The sequence below is a fragment of the Palaemon carinicauda genome, chromosome 38 (genome assembly GCF_036898095.1).
Source record: "Palaemon carinicauda isolate YSFRI2023 chromosome 38, ASM3689809v2, whole genome shotgun sequence".
Classification (NCBI taxonomy): domain Eukaryota; kingdom Metazoa; phylum Arthropoda; class Malacostraca; order Decapoda; family Palaemonidae; genus Palaemon; species Palaemon carinicauda.
This window is the reverse complement of record NC_090762.1, coordinates 62780487-62798656: the sequence shown is the minus strand read 5'-3', so window position 1 is coordinate 62798656 and position 18170 is coordinate 62780487. Positions and strand designations below refer to the sequence as shown.

The window sequence follows — 18170 nt, the reverse complement described above, 5'->3', positions numbered from 1 at the left end:
GGACCCCTTGAGAAGAACAGCATTGCAGGAGGAAGTTTCGGCCATGCTCGCAAAAGGGGCAGTAGAGCCAGTCAAGGATCCAGGACCGGGGTTCTACAGCAGGCTCTTCCTGGTGGAGAAAGCGACAGGGAGCTGGAGACCGGTCATAGATCTTTCAGCCCTCAAATAGTTCGTGTGCAAGACCGACTTCAAGATGGACACCCCGGAGTCGGTTTTGGCAGCTTTGAGGGAAGAGGACTTCATGATGTCCATAGACCTCAAGGATGCCTACTTCCAGATCCCTGTCCACCCCTCCAGTAGGAAGTTCCTAAAAGTGAAATGGGGTACCCAGACGTTACAATTCAGAACCCTCGATCGGAATAGATAAATAATTATTCCCCGTTGGGATCCAAATAATTTACAGCTAGGTCAAACTGCAAAGAGAGGTAGGTACTCAACTTAGACGAAGAAGAGAAAGCCATCATACGAAGAAATTCTTCTAAATAAGCTGATAAAGAGCGCGCAACAAAAAATTGAACAGTAACATGAAGTTGCAAACAAAGGAATGGAGCGCCAGTGACGTATGGGAGCACTGAAAGGTGATAGGATATGTAACGGCTCCTCACTTAACCTTCCCCTTTGAGGATTAGACTGGGTAAAGCCTATTGGGGGTGCAGATATCTATGGTTATCTTAGGATACGTCCCTGATTATACACAATATCAATGGATAGTCGTTCCGGGGGTTAGAACCCCGGGATACCTGACGGCAATTCTCTTGTAATATCACTCGCTGAAATATTATACAGTAGGAAGCAGCCGAAGGGAACTTCCATTGGGATAACATGGCTCGAGCCCAAAAAAGAAAATTACAAGTGACCCAAGAGGGTTCATAGATATTTCATTATTGAAGTTTAAGGTTTGGTACAGTGTTGAATTAATATCCATTAATACCCCCCAAATATCACTAACATCACATTGATATTTTTTTTTATGTGAACAAAAATATGATAGGATGTTTCATTAATGTACAATACTGTAATGTTATTCACAAGACAGTTAAAATTTTGATCATTTCGATATTCCCTTCTACAGGGAGTTATGACTGGACTGGTTTGTGGCTTAGTTATCACCATGTGGATTGCTTTTGGAAAACCGAAACCACCACCTGATTTCAAGCCTGTGTCAATTGAAGGATGTGTCAAAAATGGTAGCAGTATGTTGGAAGACTGGTTGCCAGTAGGAAAGACGATAATGCCAGTTGATGTTTGGGAATTTGAAAATATTACCCTTGAAAATAGTACCTATGGCCATGTTGCATTCAATTCATCTTCATTTTCAAGTCTCTTATTGGAGGAAGGAAATTCTTCAGAGAGGAGCTCTGTTTTGCCAGATGTCATGAAATCTCCTGTACTAGTAAATTTGACTACAGTCTTTAATTCAAAATCTGAATTGAATGCTACTGATCCTCCTGTTCTGAAGAGGTAAGACCCATAGGAAATAGGCTTAACAGTTTAAAAAGAGACTTTAGCTAAAATTATTTCATAATTTTTTTCATTTTATGCAATTCAGTATAATTTTTTTTCTTTTGATTTTTATACATAAGGCATTTTAATTCAATTTCAAGATTTATTATAATAATTTTAGACTTCAAGTAAATGTTCTTTATACTGGCCCAAAATAAGTTTTACTGTAACTTTCTTTTTATGAATATTGCCTCTTTTTTTATTTTTTTTTAGAATAAGGCTAATTATTAATGTTGCCTCACTTTTTTTTAGAATAACACCAAATTAGCATTTATTAATTATTTCATCTAATGATGTTTAAATCTAATATGACTTTGTATGATGTACTACTGTTTTAGTATGGTATGCTCTCCCGTCTCTTCAGTTCTTATCCTTGATCAGTGTCCTACCAACAAAGTCATGGAGTAACTGTGAGTTTTGCCAGTTTGTCAATATGTCTATTAGTGTGTTTTGATAATTTTCATTGTTATTCCTGGTATGAAATGGCCTGTCTGGTCTTATCTCCAATGATAGTGGCAAAGCTAAAGGAGTTATTTATTTGAAAAGAACTTGAAATGTCCAAGAATCCCATCTTTTGACTGACTGACCCCAGAAGTTCATACTGCAGGATAATGGGCCACTAAGGTGTGATCTTTGAGATCTCTCTCTTGCTATGGATCACATATTGATGGGCTGCTTCAAATTCTGTATAAGAGATCTTACATAATGATGTTAATATCAATAATGTCATGGAAGCTTCAAGATGATATTTTTTATATCAAACTTTTTCATCTATTGCTAGATTATTAGTTATTGGTTTATCACTGCTCTCTTCAATCTTTGTCATAGTACTGAGTAACCTAGCAGTTCCAGAGCCAGGTCATTAAGCCCAAGTCTTCATAAATAAAATACCATTCATTGTTGTTGAAGAAATTTAGGTCAAACTTGGTAATAGGGTAGAAAATTATTCACAGAAATATTTCATCTATAACCCTGTAAAGGGGAAAGGTATTGTAAAGACATACATGAGGATGCATTAGATATACATCTGTATTTGTCATGTTTGCATTATAATTGGATAAATGGGTTTCCATCATGCATGGCACAATTGAAGGGTAGATCGTTGTGCATAGATTTTTATGATGTCAGATTTTTTAATCTGGCTCATTTTGTTCATCTTGTATTCTTTGACCTGATAAATTATACAGAGTTGGTTGAATTTCAGTTTGGATTGCTTCTAAGGTAGACCATCAGGTATACAGTTGGTACAGGTACTCATCATTTAATGACAAACTTGGAGTTAATGACAGTTTGTTCCAACACAAATACTTACCGAGAACTACTTTCTTTGGAGTCGCTTGTGATCTCTCTCTTTCGACCAAGGTTTTCGCGCCGTTACCCCCCTACTCCGTTCTCTACATAAGCCTACCCCCGCCGCCAAGGAATGCGCCCCGAGGGCAGGATTAGGGCAGGTCACTGCCTCTCTGGGTCATTCTCCTCATTAAGTTCCTTGGTCGTGAGCTGTTCACAGCTCCTTTGTGCGCGTTTAGTGTTCCACGTGTTCCCAGCGTGGGGACTTGTGTTTTTTCGCAGTGCGTTCTTCTCAAGTGTTACCGTGCGTTCACCCTGTGTGTATCCCCAGTGTACTTAATAGCTCACTTAGTGTTGTACCATTCGTGTGCGAACGATGGATCACGCTCGCCGTTGCCCTGGGCCTAGAGCCAGAAAGTCGTGTGGGGCTTTCCTCTCAAAGCCAGAGGTAGATCCTCACTCCCTTTGTTCCTCGTGTAGGGGGAAAGTTTGCTCCTCCGCGGACACGTGTCCGGAGTGCGTAGGTTGGGATGATATTCAGTGGGTACGCTATGGTACTAAAAAGAAGAAATCTTTGAAGCGTTTCCCCCAGGAAGATTAGTGTCGTATCTTCGTTACCGTCGGCCAGTGATCGGTCCGACGAAGCCTCGGCTTCTCCGTCTCCTTCGCAGAGGAGAGGGCAAGAAGTCTCTAGTGTTGTGGAAGGTCAAGGCGTTCTTCCCAGGGAATCCAGTGCGAGGGAAGAACCAAGGGCGGGCCCCTCTAGGGCTAACGAAGGGCCCGGTAGTGCTTCGGGCGAGTCAGGCCTTGTGATGGGGGCCACGCGTCCTCTGAAGACTCCTTATGGGGCAGTGTTGTAGTTTCAGAGTCCCCGCCGCCCTCGTGGGCCGGTGCGTCGGGCTCTCCCCCGCCAGGGGACAGCCAAACTAAAGTTCGCCGTCCGAGTAGCGATGCCTTCGGATGGAAGCTACCGAAGACGCCAGGGAGGTCGCCGCTGAGAATGGACGTGACCCTGGACCCCTGGCTCCCTAGCATGGAACGGTTGGACTCTTTTCCGACGATCTCCACGGCGGTTCCCGAGGACTTTCTCCAGCCCTCGATCTCGGGCACCCAGCGCCGGGAAAATCCCCCGCGGATCACGCAAACAGCCGTTACGCGAGAAACGGGGCGTCGTCGGACTCGTCGGAAGTGGATTCATCTTCCGAGGAGGAAGTCAGGGTGAAGCGTCGCAGGCGAAGGGAGCTGTCCGAGAGTGAACATTCCCGCTCTAGGTCAAGGTCGCGGGTTAGCAGAAAGCGCTCCCGCTCCCAGTCTCGTAAGTATAAGAGAGGTGTTTCTCCCGGGGGCGCCTGGGTCTACGTGCCTTCGGGAGAGTCCAAGATGCTTCATTCACCAGACCTTCGGTCCAGCGAACGTGCGACAAGGCTGCCGCCCTCTATGCACAGCCTAGAACCACGCGATCTGGCACGCAGAAAAGACCTCTCGAAGAGGCATAAGTCCTCGAGGCCTCCGGTTCACCCCGCCCAGCGGGGGGAAACGCGCTTCTTAGCAGGCAGCCTGGCCGAACCAGCCCAGCTGGTGCGGCCATCGAGTAGGAAGGAACGGTTCCCGTTGTCGGGTCAGCCCACCGGGACCGTGACCTCCGCTTCCAGAGCCTTAGGGCAACCGAGGGCCCTCCCTGAGCCGGCGGTACCCACCTTGCCGCGGGATCCACCCTCTTATGGAGCTCACTACCGTTACAGGACTGCCCCCCTGGACCCAAGCGCTGGACGGCCGGTCTGCCGGACCAGCAACCCAGCGCCCCCACTCCAGGCCGAAGCCTCGGCTGACGGAGGAGAAGCTTCCCCGTCGGAGGACTCCGCCTATAGAGTAGTGGGACTCGTCAGAAGGCAGCATGGGATTACGGAACCCTCGGCTCCGAAGGGTGATTCCTGGAGGTCAAGCCTCCTGAGGATTACTCATCACGCCGCCCTTCCGAAGTCTTCCCTGGCCCTTCCTCTTGCCCCAGACCAGGTACTAGGGCAGGAGTACATAGACAACTTGGTGGCCAGCAATGCAGAGGCCCCCAAGTCCCAGAGTGCCTCGAAACTACTCCAGGGCCTCAAATCGCAGGGTAAAGTGTACATTCCAGAAGGGCGTCGCCCAGGCCCCTGTAGAGTGGACCCGGCCTTGGACGTCCTAGGACAGGGCGGCTCAGACGAAAGAGCCTCTTCAGCCCCAGTTTGCTTCTCTCCTACGGAGGCCGCCATGATGGAAGAGATGTCGCGGGACCTAGTTAACGTCTCCTCATGGCTGGACTGGTGGGCCTCCACGTTAGTAAACGTACAAGCCTCCGTCGACCCCGAAGATCCTGAACAGCAAAGCCTCCTGACGGACCTTCTCACCTCCGGGGGGAAGACACTTAAGTTTCTCTCGTATCAGGCGCTCGCCCTTACGGCCAACTGGGTCCTCCGTAAACGAGACACGGTCCTGGCTAAGGTATCTAGGAGGATTCCGGACAGAGAGGCCCGGGCCGTACGTAGCCTTCCCCTGTGGGGTGAGTCACTATTCCCATTGAAAGAACTGGAGAACCTGATGGAGAAAGTGTCTAAGAAGAAGAGGCCAACGTCCCCAGACCTGCGTCGTCTAAGAGGCCTCCCTACAGGAGGGCCGCCTCAGATAGCGCCGTGACATCTCAGGCCGCCACCAGCGGCCTCCTGGGCAACAACTCCTCAACCCTCCCGCAGAGGAGCACCAGCTTCGTCCAGCTCCTTCAGGTCGGGTTACTCCGCCTCTAGGAGAGGCAGGTCAGGCCGCCCCTCTAGGAGAAGGTAGAGGGAGAGGCCCCCTACTCCCGCCCAAGCCTCGGGTTGGGGGATGCCTCAGACCACATTGGCAAGCATGGAAGGCACTAGGAGCGGATCCTTGGACGGTGTCCGTCCTGAAGGAGGGCTACAGGCTTCCCTTCCTAGCGGATCCACCCCCTCTTATTCCAGCCAGCCAGACAGAATGGTTGGCCCCCAGGGACCCGATGAAGAGGGCCGCCCTTCAAGAGGAGATTTCCTCCATGTTGGAGAAGGGTGCCATGGAAGAGGTCCTTCTCCCAGGCCCAGGCTTCTACAGCCGCCTGTTTCTGGTAGAGAAAGCAACGGGGGGGTGGAGACCTGTGATAGACCTGTCGGCCCTCAACAAGTTCGTCAAGAAGACGGACTTCATGATGGACACCCCAAAATCCGTCCTACTGTCCTTGAGGGAGAAAGATTATATGATGACTGTCAACCTCAAGGACGCATACTTCCAGATCCCTGTCCACCCGTCGAGTCGGAAGTTCCTCCGGGTGAAATGGGGTCCCCAGATCCTGCAGTTCAAGACCCTTTGTTTCGGCCTGTCGACGGCCCCTCAAGTGTTCACGAGGGTCTTCGCGACAGTCTCCGTGTGGGCTCACGAACGGGGTATCCGTCTCATCAGATACCTGGACGACTGGTTGCTCCTTTCCACCTCAAGGGCCCTCTTGGAGGAACAAGGGAGAAGCCTCCTCCAGTTTTGCAGGAATCTGGGGATTGTAATCAATCTGAAATACTACCGCCAGAGAGTTATGGGGTCCTTTGACTGGCCAGACAGTACTACGTTGGATCCTTCTCTTTGGTTACGGTTCTTTCTCTTTGCCTACACATACGCCGAATAGTCTGGCCTATTCTTAACAGATTCTCCTCTATCCTCACACACCTGACAACACTGAGGTTACTAAACAATTCTTCTTCGCTCAAGGGGTTAACTACTGCACTGTATTTGTTCTGTGGCTACTTTCCTCTTAGTAAGGGTAGAAGAGACTCTTTAGCTATGGTAAGCAGCTCTTCTAGGAGAAGGACACTCCAAAATCAAACCATTGTTCTCTAGTCTTGGGTAGTGCCATAGCCTCTGTACCATGGTCTTCCACTGTCTTGGGTTAGAGTTCTCTTGCTTGAGGGTACAATCAGGCACACTATTCTATTTAATTTCTCTTCCTCTTGTTTTGTTAAAGTTTTCATAGTTTATATAGGAAATATTTATTTTAATGTTACTCTTCTTAAAATATTTTATTTTTCCTTCTTTCCTTTCCTTACTGGGCTATTTTCCCTGTTGGGGCCCCTGGGCTTATAGCATTTTGCTTTTCCAGCTAGGGTTGTAGCTTAGCAAATAATAATAATAATAATAATAATGAAGAAGTCGAACTTAACCCCATCCAACAGAATGGGCTACTTGGGGATGACGTTGGATACCGTGCAGGGGAAGGTTTTCCCCTCGCAGGACAGGATACGGAACCTCAAGCACATCATTCAGCCGTTCCTGTCAGAACACTCCAGGAGGGCGGGAGATTGGCAGAGACTGATAGGTCACCTGGTCTCATTAGAGAAACTGGTTCCCCAAGGGAGGATGAGGCTCAGACCCATTCAATGGAACCTCAAGAGCCTCTGGTCCCAGACGGACTCGCAGAAAACGTTAGTTCCAGTCCTTCCGGACACGAGAACCTCCCTGGAATGGTGGCACTGCCAGTCGAACTCCCTCAAGGGGATGCCCCTCGGGTCCAGTCCCCCCGAGTACCTCCTGTTCACAGACGCCTCCAACCAAGGGTGGGGGGCCCACCTTCTGGAAGAGACTGCACGGGGTACCTGGTCGGAAAGCGAAAAGCGTCTACACATCAATGTCCTAGAACTAAGAGCAGTTCAGAAGGCATGTCTTCACTTTGCAAGTCGTCTAAAGGGAAACACCGTGGCGTTAATGTGCGACAACGCCACGGTAGTGGCCTACATAAAGAAGCAAGGGGGCATGAGATCGAAGGAGCTGTGCGACCTCGCCATAGACATCCTGAATTGGGCAGACGAACAGCAAGTGGTTCTGCTGGCAAGGTTCATCCCCGGGAAGAAAAACGTTCTAGCCGACGGCCTCAGCAGAATGGGTCAAATAGTGGGGACAGAGTGGTCTCTACACCCAGAAGTAGCCAGACTCATCATTCAACGTTGGGGCTCCCCGGTGATGGACCTCTTTGCAACAAAGCTCAATGCCCAACTTCCGGTCTATTGCTCCCCGGTCCCAGACCAAAATGCAGCCCTAGAAGACGCCTTCCAGCACAAGTGGGACAACCTGGATGTGTACGCTTTCCCCCCCTTCACGTTGATAAGACAGGTGCTCAACAGAGTAAGGGCCGCCCGAAACCTAAAGATGACTTTGGTAGCGCCCTGGTGGCCGGAGAGAGAGTGGTTCGCGGACCTAAAGGACCTAGCGAGCCAACCACCTTGGCCTCTGCCCGCCAGGTCAGACCTCCTGCACCAACCACACTTTTTCAAGCTCCACGACAACCCTCTCTCTCTTCGCCTTCACGCCTGGAGACTATCGAGCGGCTCCTGAAGAAGGAAGGGTACTCCACCACCACAGCTAAGAGAATGTCCCTATACCTGAGGAGATCCTCGACCGCGGTATACCAGGCGAAGTGGGCCTCCTTCACGATGTGGTGCTCGGAGAAACACATTAGACCTCTTAAAGCTTCGGTCCCGGACATAGCGGAGTTTCTGGTGTATCTTAGAGATAAAGTGGTAATGTCAATTCCAGCCATTAAAGGAGTTCGAGCCGCCTTAGGCCAAGTCTTCCTCCTGAAGGGCATCGACCTGGGGACCTCAAGACACATAGCGATGCTGATCAGGAGTTTCGAGCAATCCTGCCCCCCTCAAGCTAGTAGAGTGCCCAGGTGGGACTTAGCCAAGGTCTTGAAGATGCTAAGTCGTCCCCCCTTTGAACCCCTGAAAGATATCGGAGACAAGGATCTCACCCTCAAGACCGTTTTCTTGCTAGCCTTAGCTTCCGCTAAGAGAGTGGGCGAGATCCATGGTCTGTCTTACGACGTTCCGCACTCCAAAGGGTGGAAAGAAGTATCCTTCAGGTTCGTGCCCTCCTTTGTGGCTAAGACTCAGAACCCAGCAGTCTGGGACCCGAGGTTTGAAGGTTTCTCAATTCCTGCCATTCCCAAGACGGGCATTACGGAGGATTTGAAGTTATGCCCAGTACGGACGCTCAGGAAATACCTGGAAAGGACAGCTCATCTCCGACCAGGTATCAAAAACCTCTTCGTTTCCACAGGTGTTAATAGGAAGCAAGTTTCCAAGAACACCATTTCCTTCTGGCTGAGAAAAGTCATCGCTAGAACCTATGAAGAGGATAAAATGGCAGTGCCAGGCACTCCCTGGCCCCATGACATCAGGGGTCTGAGCACCTCCTTGGCTTTTGAGAGAAACATGGCGGTGGGGCAGATCCTACAGGCAGGCACTTGGTCGCACCAGTCAACCTTTACTGCCCACTACCTCAAGGATTATTCAAGGAAATCCTTGGACGGGTTCTCCATTGGGACAGTCATTGCCAAGCTGTGTAGCGGTAAGGCCAGAGGCTGTCCCCAACGATGAACACATTCTTCGCGACTACACCCGGAGGAAATCGTCAGAAGAATTTTTTAAGAGGTGAGTCTTGGTTAATAGCGTAAGGTTGCGCAGTTACCCTCACTCCCGCACTCTGATAGGCCCCCGCATTCCATAGCCCTCTAGGCCCTACGTGCCAAGTCAAGTGTCAGAATAGCACTCCCGCCTCCTAAAGTATATAAGTCTCCAAAGAAAGTAGTTCTCGGTAAGTATTTGTGTTGGAACAAATCAAAAATTTTAAGTAATTTTTGTTTTTCCTAACATACTTACCGAGAACTACTTTCGGGTAATGGCCCTCCCTTCCGTCCCCGAGTGCCATCCCTCCATTGCCAGGTTGGGCTATACGACGAACTTAATGAGGAGAATGACTCAGAGAAGCAGTGACCTGCCCTAATCCTGCCCTCGGGGCGCATTCCTTGGCGGCGGGGGTAGGCCTATGTAGAGAACGGAGTAGGGGGGTAACGGCGCGAAAACCTTTGTCGAAAGAGAGAGATCACAAGTGACTCCAAAGAAAGTAGTTCTCGGTAAGTATGTTAGGAAAAATAAAAATTACTTAAAATTTTCGATTTTTTTTTCGAGCTCCCATAATTTTTTCACAAAAATTTTGAATTTACAAAGCGCCAAGTGTCTTGGCAGCACAGTCGTGAGCGTAACTGTACACAGCTGTGTATAACATCAACCAGCACGAGCCAAGATGAGAAGTTTAGGGTTCGAAATCACCAAATAAATCTTAAAATGTTAAAAAAAAAATAGACAAAACTTATTTTAAATTAGAAATACAATATTAAAAATCACCAAAGAACAGAAGTCAGAACAAGAAGATTAGATTTACAAATTGCCAAATGTAGTGTAATGTTAAAATGCCCAAATCAAAATGTGAAAACTGGCATTAGAAATGAACTTAATTTTGAGAGAGAGAGAGATTTTTTATTGATAATAGGTATATAAAAGAACTGAATGATAACTACAATAGCTTATAACTTATAGGTGCTGATGTGTAATTTATCAGGAAGATATTTTAAATCAGTTGAGAAATTGTATGAACAATAGTCTTTGTTATTCGTATGTGTGCATATTCTGGAAAGCACCAGCTAGAGATAAGCTGATCATAGAAAAAACTAATACTTTGTTTTAATTCTCCTAAAATTGGAAACAAAAGTATTAGAATATTTTGATAAGCAAAATCAACTATTTTTTTTAAAATAGGGAATTTTTTAGAATGCGATATTTTCCTAAAAATAGTGGTCACCTGACGAAATTGAATGCCGTTTTATAAGCTATGATTGAAAATGGATTTATGCAGTGTATAGTTTTTTCTGTTTTATTTAATTGACACTTAAGAAAACAGATTTTGGTTTCTTCTGATATATATGTATGTATTTTATGGCTCCTGAGAGAGAGAGATATTTTTATTTGTTTCTTTCACAACATGACGCAAGGAATTGCTATTTACAAATCACAATTACTAATATAGCCATGAGAGAGAGACACACACACAGACATTTTTATTTGTTTCTTCCACAACATGATGCAAGGAATTGCTAACCACAATTAACAATATAGCTATGTTAATTTCATTCTTAAATTCAGGGTTATTACAGTAAGTATAATAATGCACAGTATAGTTAATACAGTTATTTATTTCATGTAAATACAGTTAATATAGTTGAGATATGAAAAATAGTTCAATTGGAATCAACATTAGGCTTACCATGTATTCTTATGGGAAAAATTGGTTTAACGACGGGTTTGCTGGAACAGAACCTGTCGTTTAAAGAGCAGTATTTGTATTTATGAAGGGGGATATTCCATCTGTCTATCATAATGTCAGTTATTTTTCCTGTTACAACAGGGCTTAGTAACCCAAAGGTAAATTTAGGTTCCAGATTTTATAGACTATACCGTACTGTATTGTATAACGTCAATTTTGACCATAAAATTTAACTTAAGAGAAACTCAGTATTTGAAATGGCATGCTTCATTATTAATCCTAACTTTAGAGTATAATTTCTTATAATACTAAGGTTAGTATCTTTATAACTAGAAATAGCTACTTAGGGGTATTTGTTTCACAAACATGTGTTAAGAGAGAATTGGAAAAAAATTTTATTTACAGAGCTACAAGTACCTTCAACATTTTGGAAATCAAAGTGTGCATGGAAAGGAATTGGTTGGAAGGCAGTATTTGATGATGTTGCAATAGCAATAATTGTAAAATGTCTATTTTATCTTGCATTCAGATTTTTTTGTCAGACAGGCTCTTCAGATAATTTTGTTACATTTTCCTTTTGTTTACCCAGGAGTTACTTGATATTTAAATACTGAATACAGTATTGAATTACCCTTTCACATGTCACCAATTACTCTTGGGATACTAAGTCCATTTTTGACAGTGGTTGGAATTTCTCCTCAAAAGTGCTGTATATGCTTTCTATAGTGACATAATAGACAACAAAGTACTTAAACCTGTCCACATGTACCACTAATTCCCCCAAATTGTTATTGTTCCCTTAAATGTGAGTGTTTATTCAATACAGATGTAATTATGGCACAATGTACGTGAATACAGTACCCAATAATGCAATATCTCTCTCTCTCTCTCTCTCTCTCTCTCTCTCTCTCTCTCTCTCTCTCTCTCTCTCTCTCTCTCTCTTTTTCAACTGACACTTTTTAAGAAAACGTAGATTTTGGTTTCTTGTGCTATATGTATGTATTGTATGGCACCTGAGAGAGAGAGAATGCCATATTGTATGGCATTTTATTTCCTGTCGTTTTGATCACCTATGTAAAAGGCAATTTAATCATAAATGTCCTTTCTTTAGTCTGACCATAATCTTTTATACTGTTTTACATTGTTTCATTTATTTAGCTGTTAATATTAACATTTTCAATGTCATTGCCCCTCATGTTACTGCATGTTAGAGATGCTACTTTGTCAGATGGACAAAGTTTATAAATTTCTATTTTCTCTCTTCCTATAAAGTCAATTGCATTTTCTACAACTTTCTTGATTTTATTAAAGCAATGTAGAAAAACATGTCACAAGATAAACTTGTTTATTTCAAAAAAAATTTGTTTCATAGTGACCAAGCTTCTAATCCACCCCCGAGTTTACTCAAATATTTCTGCACTGACCCCAGTTTTCCTAGATATTTTCTTGTGTTTACCCAAATTCCTGTTTTATTTTCTTTCGCAAATAACGTTTCTTTATGCTGCTATTTTGAAATTTATGGTTTACAATTGCAATTCATCCACAGGAAAAATTGTACGATTGTTTACATTTTTGTACAGTATTGAGAAAGTGTTTGCATTTTTTCATTACTGTCAATGAGTATGTTATTTCTAGGTAGGTAGGTAAATACTAAATTAAAGAAGAAATGCAAGGCATGATAGAGAAGGAATGTTGTAGATTACTAACTTAAAAAAGATAGAAAGTAGATATGATATCTTAGGTGCATTGGAAAACAAAGGTTAAACCTACAGTAACAGAAATCTTGCCCTTGCTTATTTTGAATTTTACTTTGGTATTATAAAACTGTTTATAAAATGATTTGTCCTCCTAATTTAGAGAACTGTTGTACCATCATGTAAAATGTTTTAATGGAAGAGTAGTATAAGAAAAGCTAAAACGAAATAAGTTGATCAATAGCCTGAAATTCAACAAAGAAGTAATGGTAGATATACTGTACAGTACCATAGAAACTCTGATGAATTAGAATTATTTTACAAGGGAAAATTTGATATATTTTGTTACTGTATTAACATATTTGTTTCTTTTGTGTTTTTAGTAATTCTTCATTAATAGTATGTGACAGAGGTACCCCGGGAAGGTCACAAACATCAGTGTACTGTATTTTGTATTTGAATTTATAAAATTAATATTTTAGAAAGACAGTTGGAAATCATATCATATGTAACAACTTAGAGGGGGTTAATTCTTTATCATGAATATTGGTTGAAGTAATTTTTTTGTGGCATATGTGTGTTTATTATATTTCTCCTTTCCAGTACTCCATTCTTGCATAATCTTTACGCAATCTCCTATATGTGGGTCGCTGGAATAGGCTTCGTCATAACGCTTATTGTCGGCCTCTTAGTCAGTGTTATAACAGGTGGAAATGACATTCTAGATGAAGACCTGTATTCCAGTTGGGTGATGCCTGTAAATTCTAGCCCAAATGAGGAGGCTGCATACTTGGAAAAGGTAATTTCAAATATATTTGTTTTTTTTTTTGCAAAGTTTGTCAAAAGTTAATGCGATGTTTTTTGTAATATATTTTATCATAAAAGTAAGTTCAGAGAATCTTTGGGTGAGTTTTGAGGGAAATGAACCAAAACATTTAAAAATTTAGTTATAAATCTGTTTTGATATGTTTATAGCTCCAGATGAAAATACTGAAACTTTGATGCCAGTAGATTATCAGATCCTTTAAGCAACTTGAATTGAAAATTATTCCGACATTATTACAAACCATCGTTCTTCACATATGGGAATATAACAACGCAAGCTGGAACACTGCTATAAAAAACTAAACCATCGTTCTTTACATATGAGAATACAACAACGCAAGCTGGAACACTGCAATAAAACTTTTAATGACGTATCAACATCTGGTCCTGTTGTTATCAGTGGGTAGCAGTGAAGCACCTCCTCCCCATCCACTCACTAAAATCTCACTTTAATATTGCACATTTAAACATGTTTTTCATATTTCAAATAAGCCATATATATTAATACATTAAAGTCTGGATACTTTTAATGACCTCGGGATCAGAGCCCCTTGCGAAATCACTCGAAGACTATAGTATCTGACTGGCCGGGTTTCGAACCCTAGTCCAGGATACTTGTATGACAATGACCTTACCACTCAACCACGAAGAAAGATAAAAGTATGACAATTCTTCTGTACATATACCTGTCGAATTCAGGATTTTTCTACTTAGAATTAAAATCTACCCATCTTCACCATCGTAGCTAATTGGTAGGTTTGTGACTTGAAATTCAATTAATGATATATTTTGCTCATTTAAATGTGTTTTACATATTTCAAATAAGATATATATGGCTTATTTGAAATATAAAATTCACATTTAAATGTGCAAAAAAAAAGTTGTGTGTGTGTGTATATATATATATATATATATATATATATATATATATATATATATATATATATATATATATATATATATATATATATATATTTGTTCCGACACAGAGACGTACCTCGAAACACTTTCTTAGTAGTTACTGGAACCTCCTCTCAAACGACCAGAGTTTTGTGTATTTTACCCTACTCCCATTTTCTATAGTGACCTGCCTTGCGGAGGAGAACGTGACCCGAGGGCAATGCCCAGGGTAGGCCGCGTGTTGTTTAGGCTGAGCTCTCCAGTAAGTTTTCTGGTCGCGTCGTGTTATCACACGTCGCTCCTCAATTCTCTGTGCGACCCCCTTTGTGTTCATCACCACGTGGTTACCACACGGACTTTACTTTCTTTACTTTCTTTACGAGTGATTAGTGCTATTGATGTGTACTTTTACTTTCGTTCTTCTGTGCTTTTATTGGCGTTTTAGTGCTTTCTTTCCTTTGTGCTTGTGTCTAGCGAGCTTTGTGTTGTGCTATGGAGCCTGCTCGCCGTTGTCCTGGGCCTAGAGCCGGGAAATAGTGTGGGGCTTTCTTGTCGAAGCCCGATGTGGATCCCCATTCTTTGTGTACCTCGTGTAGAGGTAAAGCGTGTTCGCCTTCGGACACGTGTCCGGGATGTGATGGCTGGAGCGAGGTCCAATGGGTGAATTTGGAACAAAGAAGAAGAAGGCTATGAAGTGTTCTCCAAGGAAAACAGGTTTGTCTTCCCCTGCGACGTCTGCGGCCGAGTGATCATGTAAGGTTACTTCTTCTTCCCCTACCCAGAGTAGGGGACGAGGTAAGTCGTTGAAAGGGAAAAAGTTGGTGCCTCTTCCCCAGGGGATTGATGTTGTGGGTGATTCTTCTATGATCATGGCGGATCAGGCGCCTGTAAGTGGGTTTAGTGGGGGTCCGAGGGACGTTGCTCTCGCACGTGGGGAGCGTGTCTCGGTGGAGGACCCCATGGGGAATAATAATGTGCCTTTTTCGTCGCCAGATTCCTGGGTGGATGTCTCAGGCGCTTCGGCTGCGGAAGGTGCCGTCGGTAGAGAGGATTCCCCGCAAGAAGATCCGCTTGCGTGGGGTGTACCAAGGACTCCGCTGAGGTCTCCGTTGGATATGGAGGAGGGCCTGAGTGAGTCCTTCCTCTTTATGGCTCATCTGTCATCGTTGGTGCCACCTTCGTCAGCAGTTCCGGAGAGTTTTCTACAGCCTTCTACATCCGGAGTACGACGTAGTCCCAAGAAGCCTCCATACGCAGTCGAGGTACACAGGCAAGTCAGACTCGTCGGTGCAAGATTCGTCGGGCTCGTCGAGTGAAGAACGTCGGTGGAGACGTAGGAGGAAGAGAGATCGATATGTGAGGAGGGACTCCCCTTAGCGGTCTCCCACAGGATCTAAAGACAGGAGAGGAAGCTCTCGTGCACCTCCAGGTAAGAGCAGGAGACCTAGTTCTCCGCAAGGAACATGGGTCTTCGTTCCAGACAACAAGCTGAGGGACCTGACAAAGACCTCAAGCTTGATAGCCAAGCGAGCAGGAGACAGTCCTCCTAGAAGGGCCTCCAATAGCCTCGCTATGGCGTCAGCCGATGAGTGGAGGACTTCGTCTTGTAGGCATAAGTCCCGACCTAGAGACACTCAATCCGCCCAGCGGAGGGAGTCGTCTTCTAGGACGGGCAGCCTCGACAGGTCTCCCCATCGAGATGAGAGACGAGTGCGGGCTCCTCCGTCGAACAATTTCACGAAGGAGCCCGTCATGGCGTCACTCGATGACCGGAGGACTACGTCTTGTAGGCATAAGTCCCGACCTAGAGAAATTCAATCCGCCCAGCGGAGGGAGTCGTCTCCTAGGACGGGCAGCCTCGACGGGTCTCCCCATCGAGATGAGAGACAAGTGCGGGCTCCTCCGTCGAACAATTTCACGAAGGAGCCCGTCCCTTCGTCGAGGGCTTTTAAGAGGACGGAGGCTTCCATCGACAAGGATAAGAAGGACCGAGGGTCCCGTCCAAGCTGAGGTGCCCGTGATCATTCCTCCCCCTAGCGTAGGACGGAGGAAGCGGACGATGAGGCTGCGCTTCCGACGGAGGACTCTGCGGATAGGAGGGTGATCTCCTTAATTAGGGGCTACAATAGTTTGGTAGAGCCTATACCGCAAGTAGAGGAGGATTGGACCTCCGGATTGAACAAGTTTTTGGGGAGCACCTGTACAAAAGAAGTCCTCTTTAGCCCTTCCGGAGGTCAGAGACGTTAGGGTAGGCCGAGCCCATATCGACAAAGTTATAGCCCACAATACTCCTAGAAGGGCCTCTGCCAACCACAGGTTGACCCTCGGAAGGATCCAACGTCCTCGTCAGATAGGCGTAAGACCGCGAAATAGTCAACTCTTCCCGACCAGTGGAGGGAGTCGCCGTTTCGGCGGGCAGCCTCGTCGAGTCAGCTCATTAGAGCGATCGACAGGGACGGCTTCCTTCGTCGGGCAAGCCCACGGAAGCCTCGTCCCTCTCGAAGGAAGCCAACGGAGGACGGAAGCTCTCGCCTCCACGGCAGTGCCCATCCTCAGTTCACAACCTAGTGCGGAAGCGCCCGTCGGTACAGCTCATCAACCCCGGGAGGAGGACGTGGTCTGCGACACTGAGGGCGTGCCAACGGAGGACTCTGCTTATAGGACGGAGGTCCTCGCCGCCACGGCAATGCCCGTCCTAACGGAGGACTCCGCCTATAGTACTGAGGCCCTCGTCACCATGGCAATGCCCGTCCTAACGGAGGACTCCGCCTATAGGACGAAGGCCCTCGTCTCCACAGTAATTCCCGTCCAGAGTAAGCTCAAAGACCTGACTACAGTCACGGGCTCTGTGGTGAGGCTCTCCGGGGGCAGCCTCGACAAGTCAGGCCGTGGAGGTTTTCGTCGTGCACAGATCCCTCCGTCGAACTCCTCCACGGAGGAGCCCGTCCCATTATCAAAGGCTCGAAAGTGACATAGGCGCCCGTCTCTCCAGAAGGTCTTAGCCGTGTGTCCCGTCAGAGTGGAGGTGCCCGTGATGAATTTACACCCCATCGCCGGACGGAGGACGGGGATGTGGACGAGGATCTTGGAGCGCCGGAGGACTCCGCTTATAGGAGGGTGATCTCCTTAGAAGGAGTCACAATAAATTGAGGAGCCACTACCTCAGGAAGATGTCTGGCGATCTGGCCTTAACAAGAGTATGGAGGAGCCCGTCCAGAAGAAGTTATCTTTGGCTCTTCCCGAGGTGAGGGACGTAAAGTTGGGGCACGCCCATATTGATCTGGTGGTCACCCGCAATAGGGACACCTTCAAGGTCACAGTTCGGCCAAACTGCTACAGGGCCTGAAATCACAAAGCAAGTATTATGCTTTAGACGGACGTCCACATGGAGCTAGCAAGCTAGAGAACGTCCTAGAAGTGTTAGGACAAGGTGCCCCGGAAGATAGGGCGTCTGCCGCGCACATTTTCTTTTCACAATCCGAGTCCATCATGATAGAGGGGATGTCCTAGGATCTCGTGAATGTCGCCTCATGATTGGACTTGAGCTACTACTTTAGTAGGTACCCAGATCCCGACGGACTATTTGGACCCTACCAAACGAGAAGCCCTAATGGAATTGGTCGGATCGGGCTGCCGTGCCCTTAAGTTTCTCACGTTCCAGGCCTTGGCATTATCTGCGAATTGGGTTTTGAGAATCGGACACACACTCAAAAAGGGATGCCATGGTCATCTGCACCTCCGGAACCCCTTCTTTTCACGGATGCATCAAAGGAGGGATGGGGTGCGCATCTTCGAGGGAAGACAGTGAGGGGCAAATGGACGGAA

At 45.8% G+C, this 18170-nt stretch overlaps 1 protein-coding gene across 9 annotated transcripts in view; it reads left to right on the top strand.

The window, feature by feature from the left end:
* The window catches only part of LOC137630680 (putative sodium-dependent multivitamin transporter), a 202626-nt gene that overhangs the window by 169212 nt on the left and 15244 nt on the right, over positions 1 to 18170 (top strand). For all 9 annotated transcript variants that reach the window (XM_068362299.1, XM_068362305.1, XM_068362304.1 and 6 more), the window contains 2 exons: positions 1073 to 1461; positions 13224 to 13419. In XM_068362299.1, coding sequence (XP_068218400.1) covers positions 1073 to 1461; positions 13224 to 13419 — 585 coding nt within the window. The remainder of the gene's footprint in view (positions 1 to 1072; positions 1462 to 13223; positions 13420 to 18170) is intronic.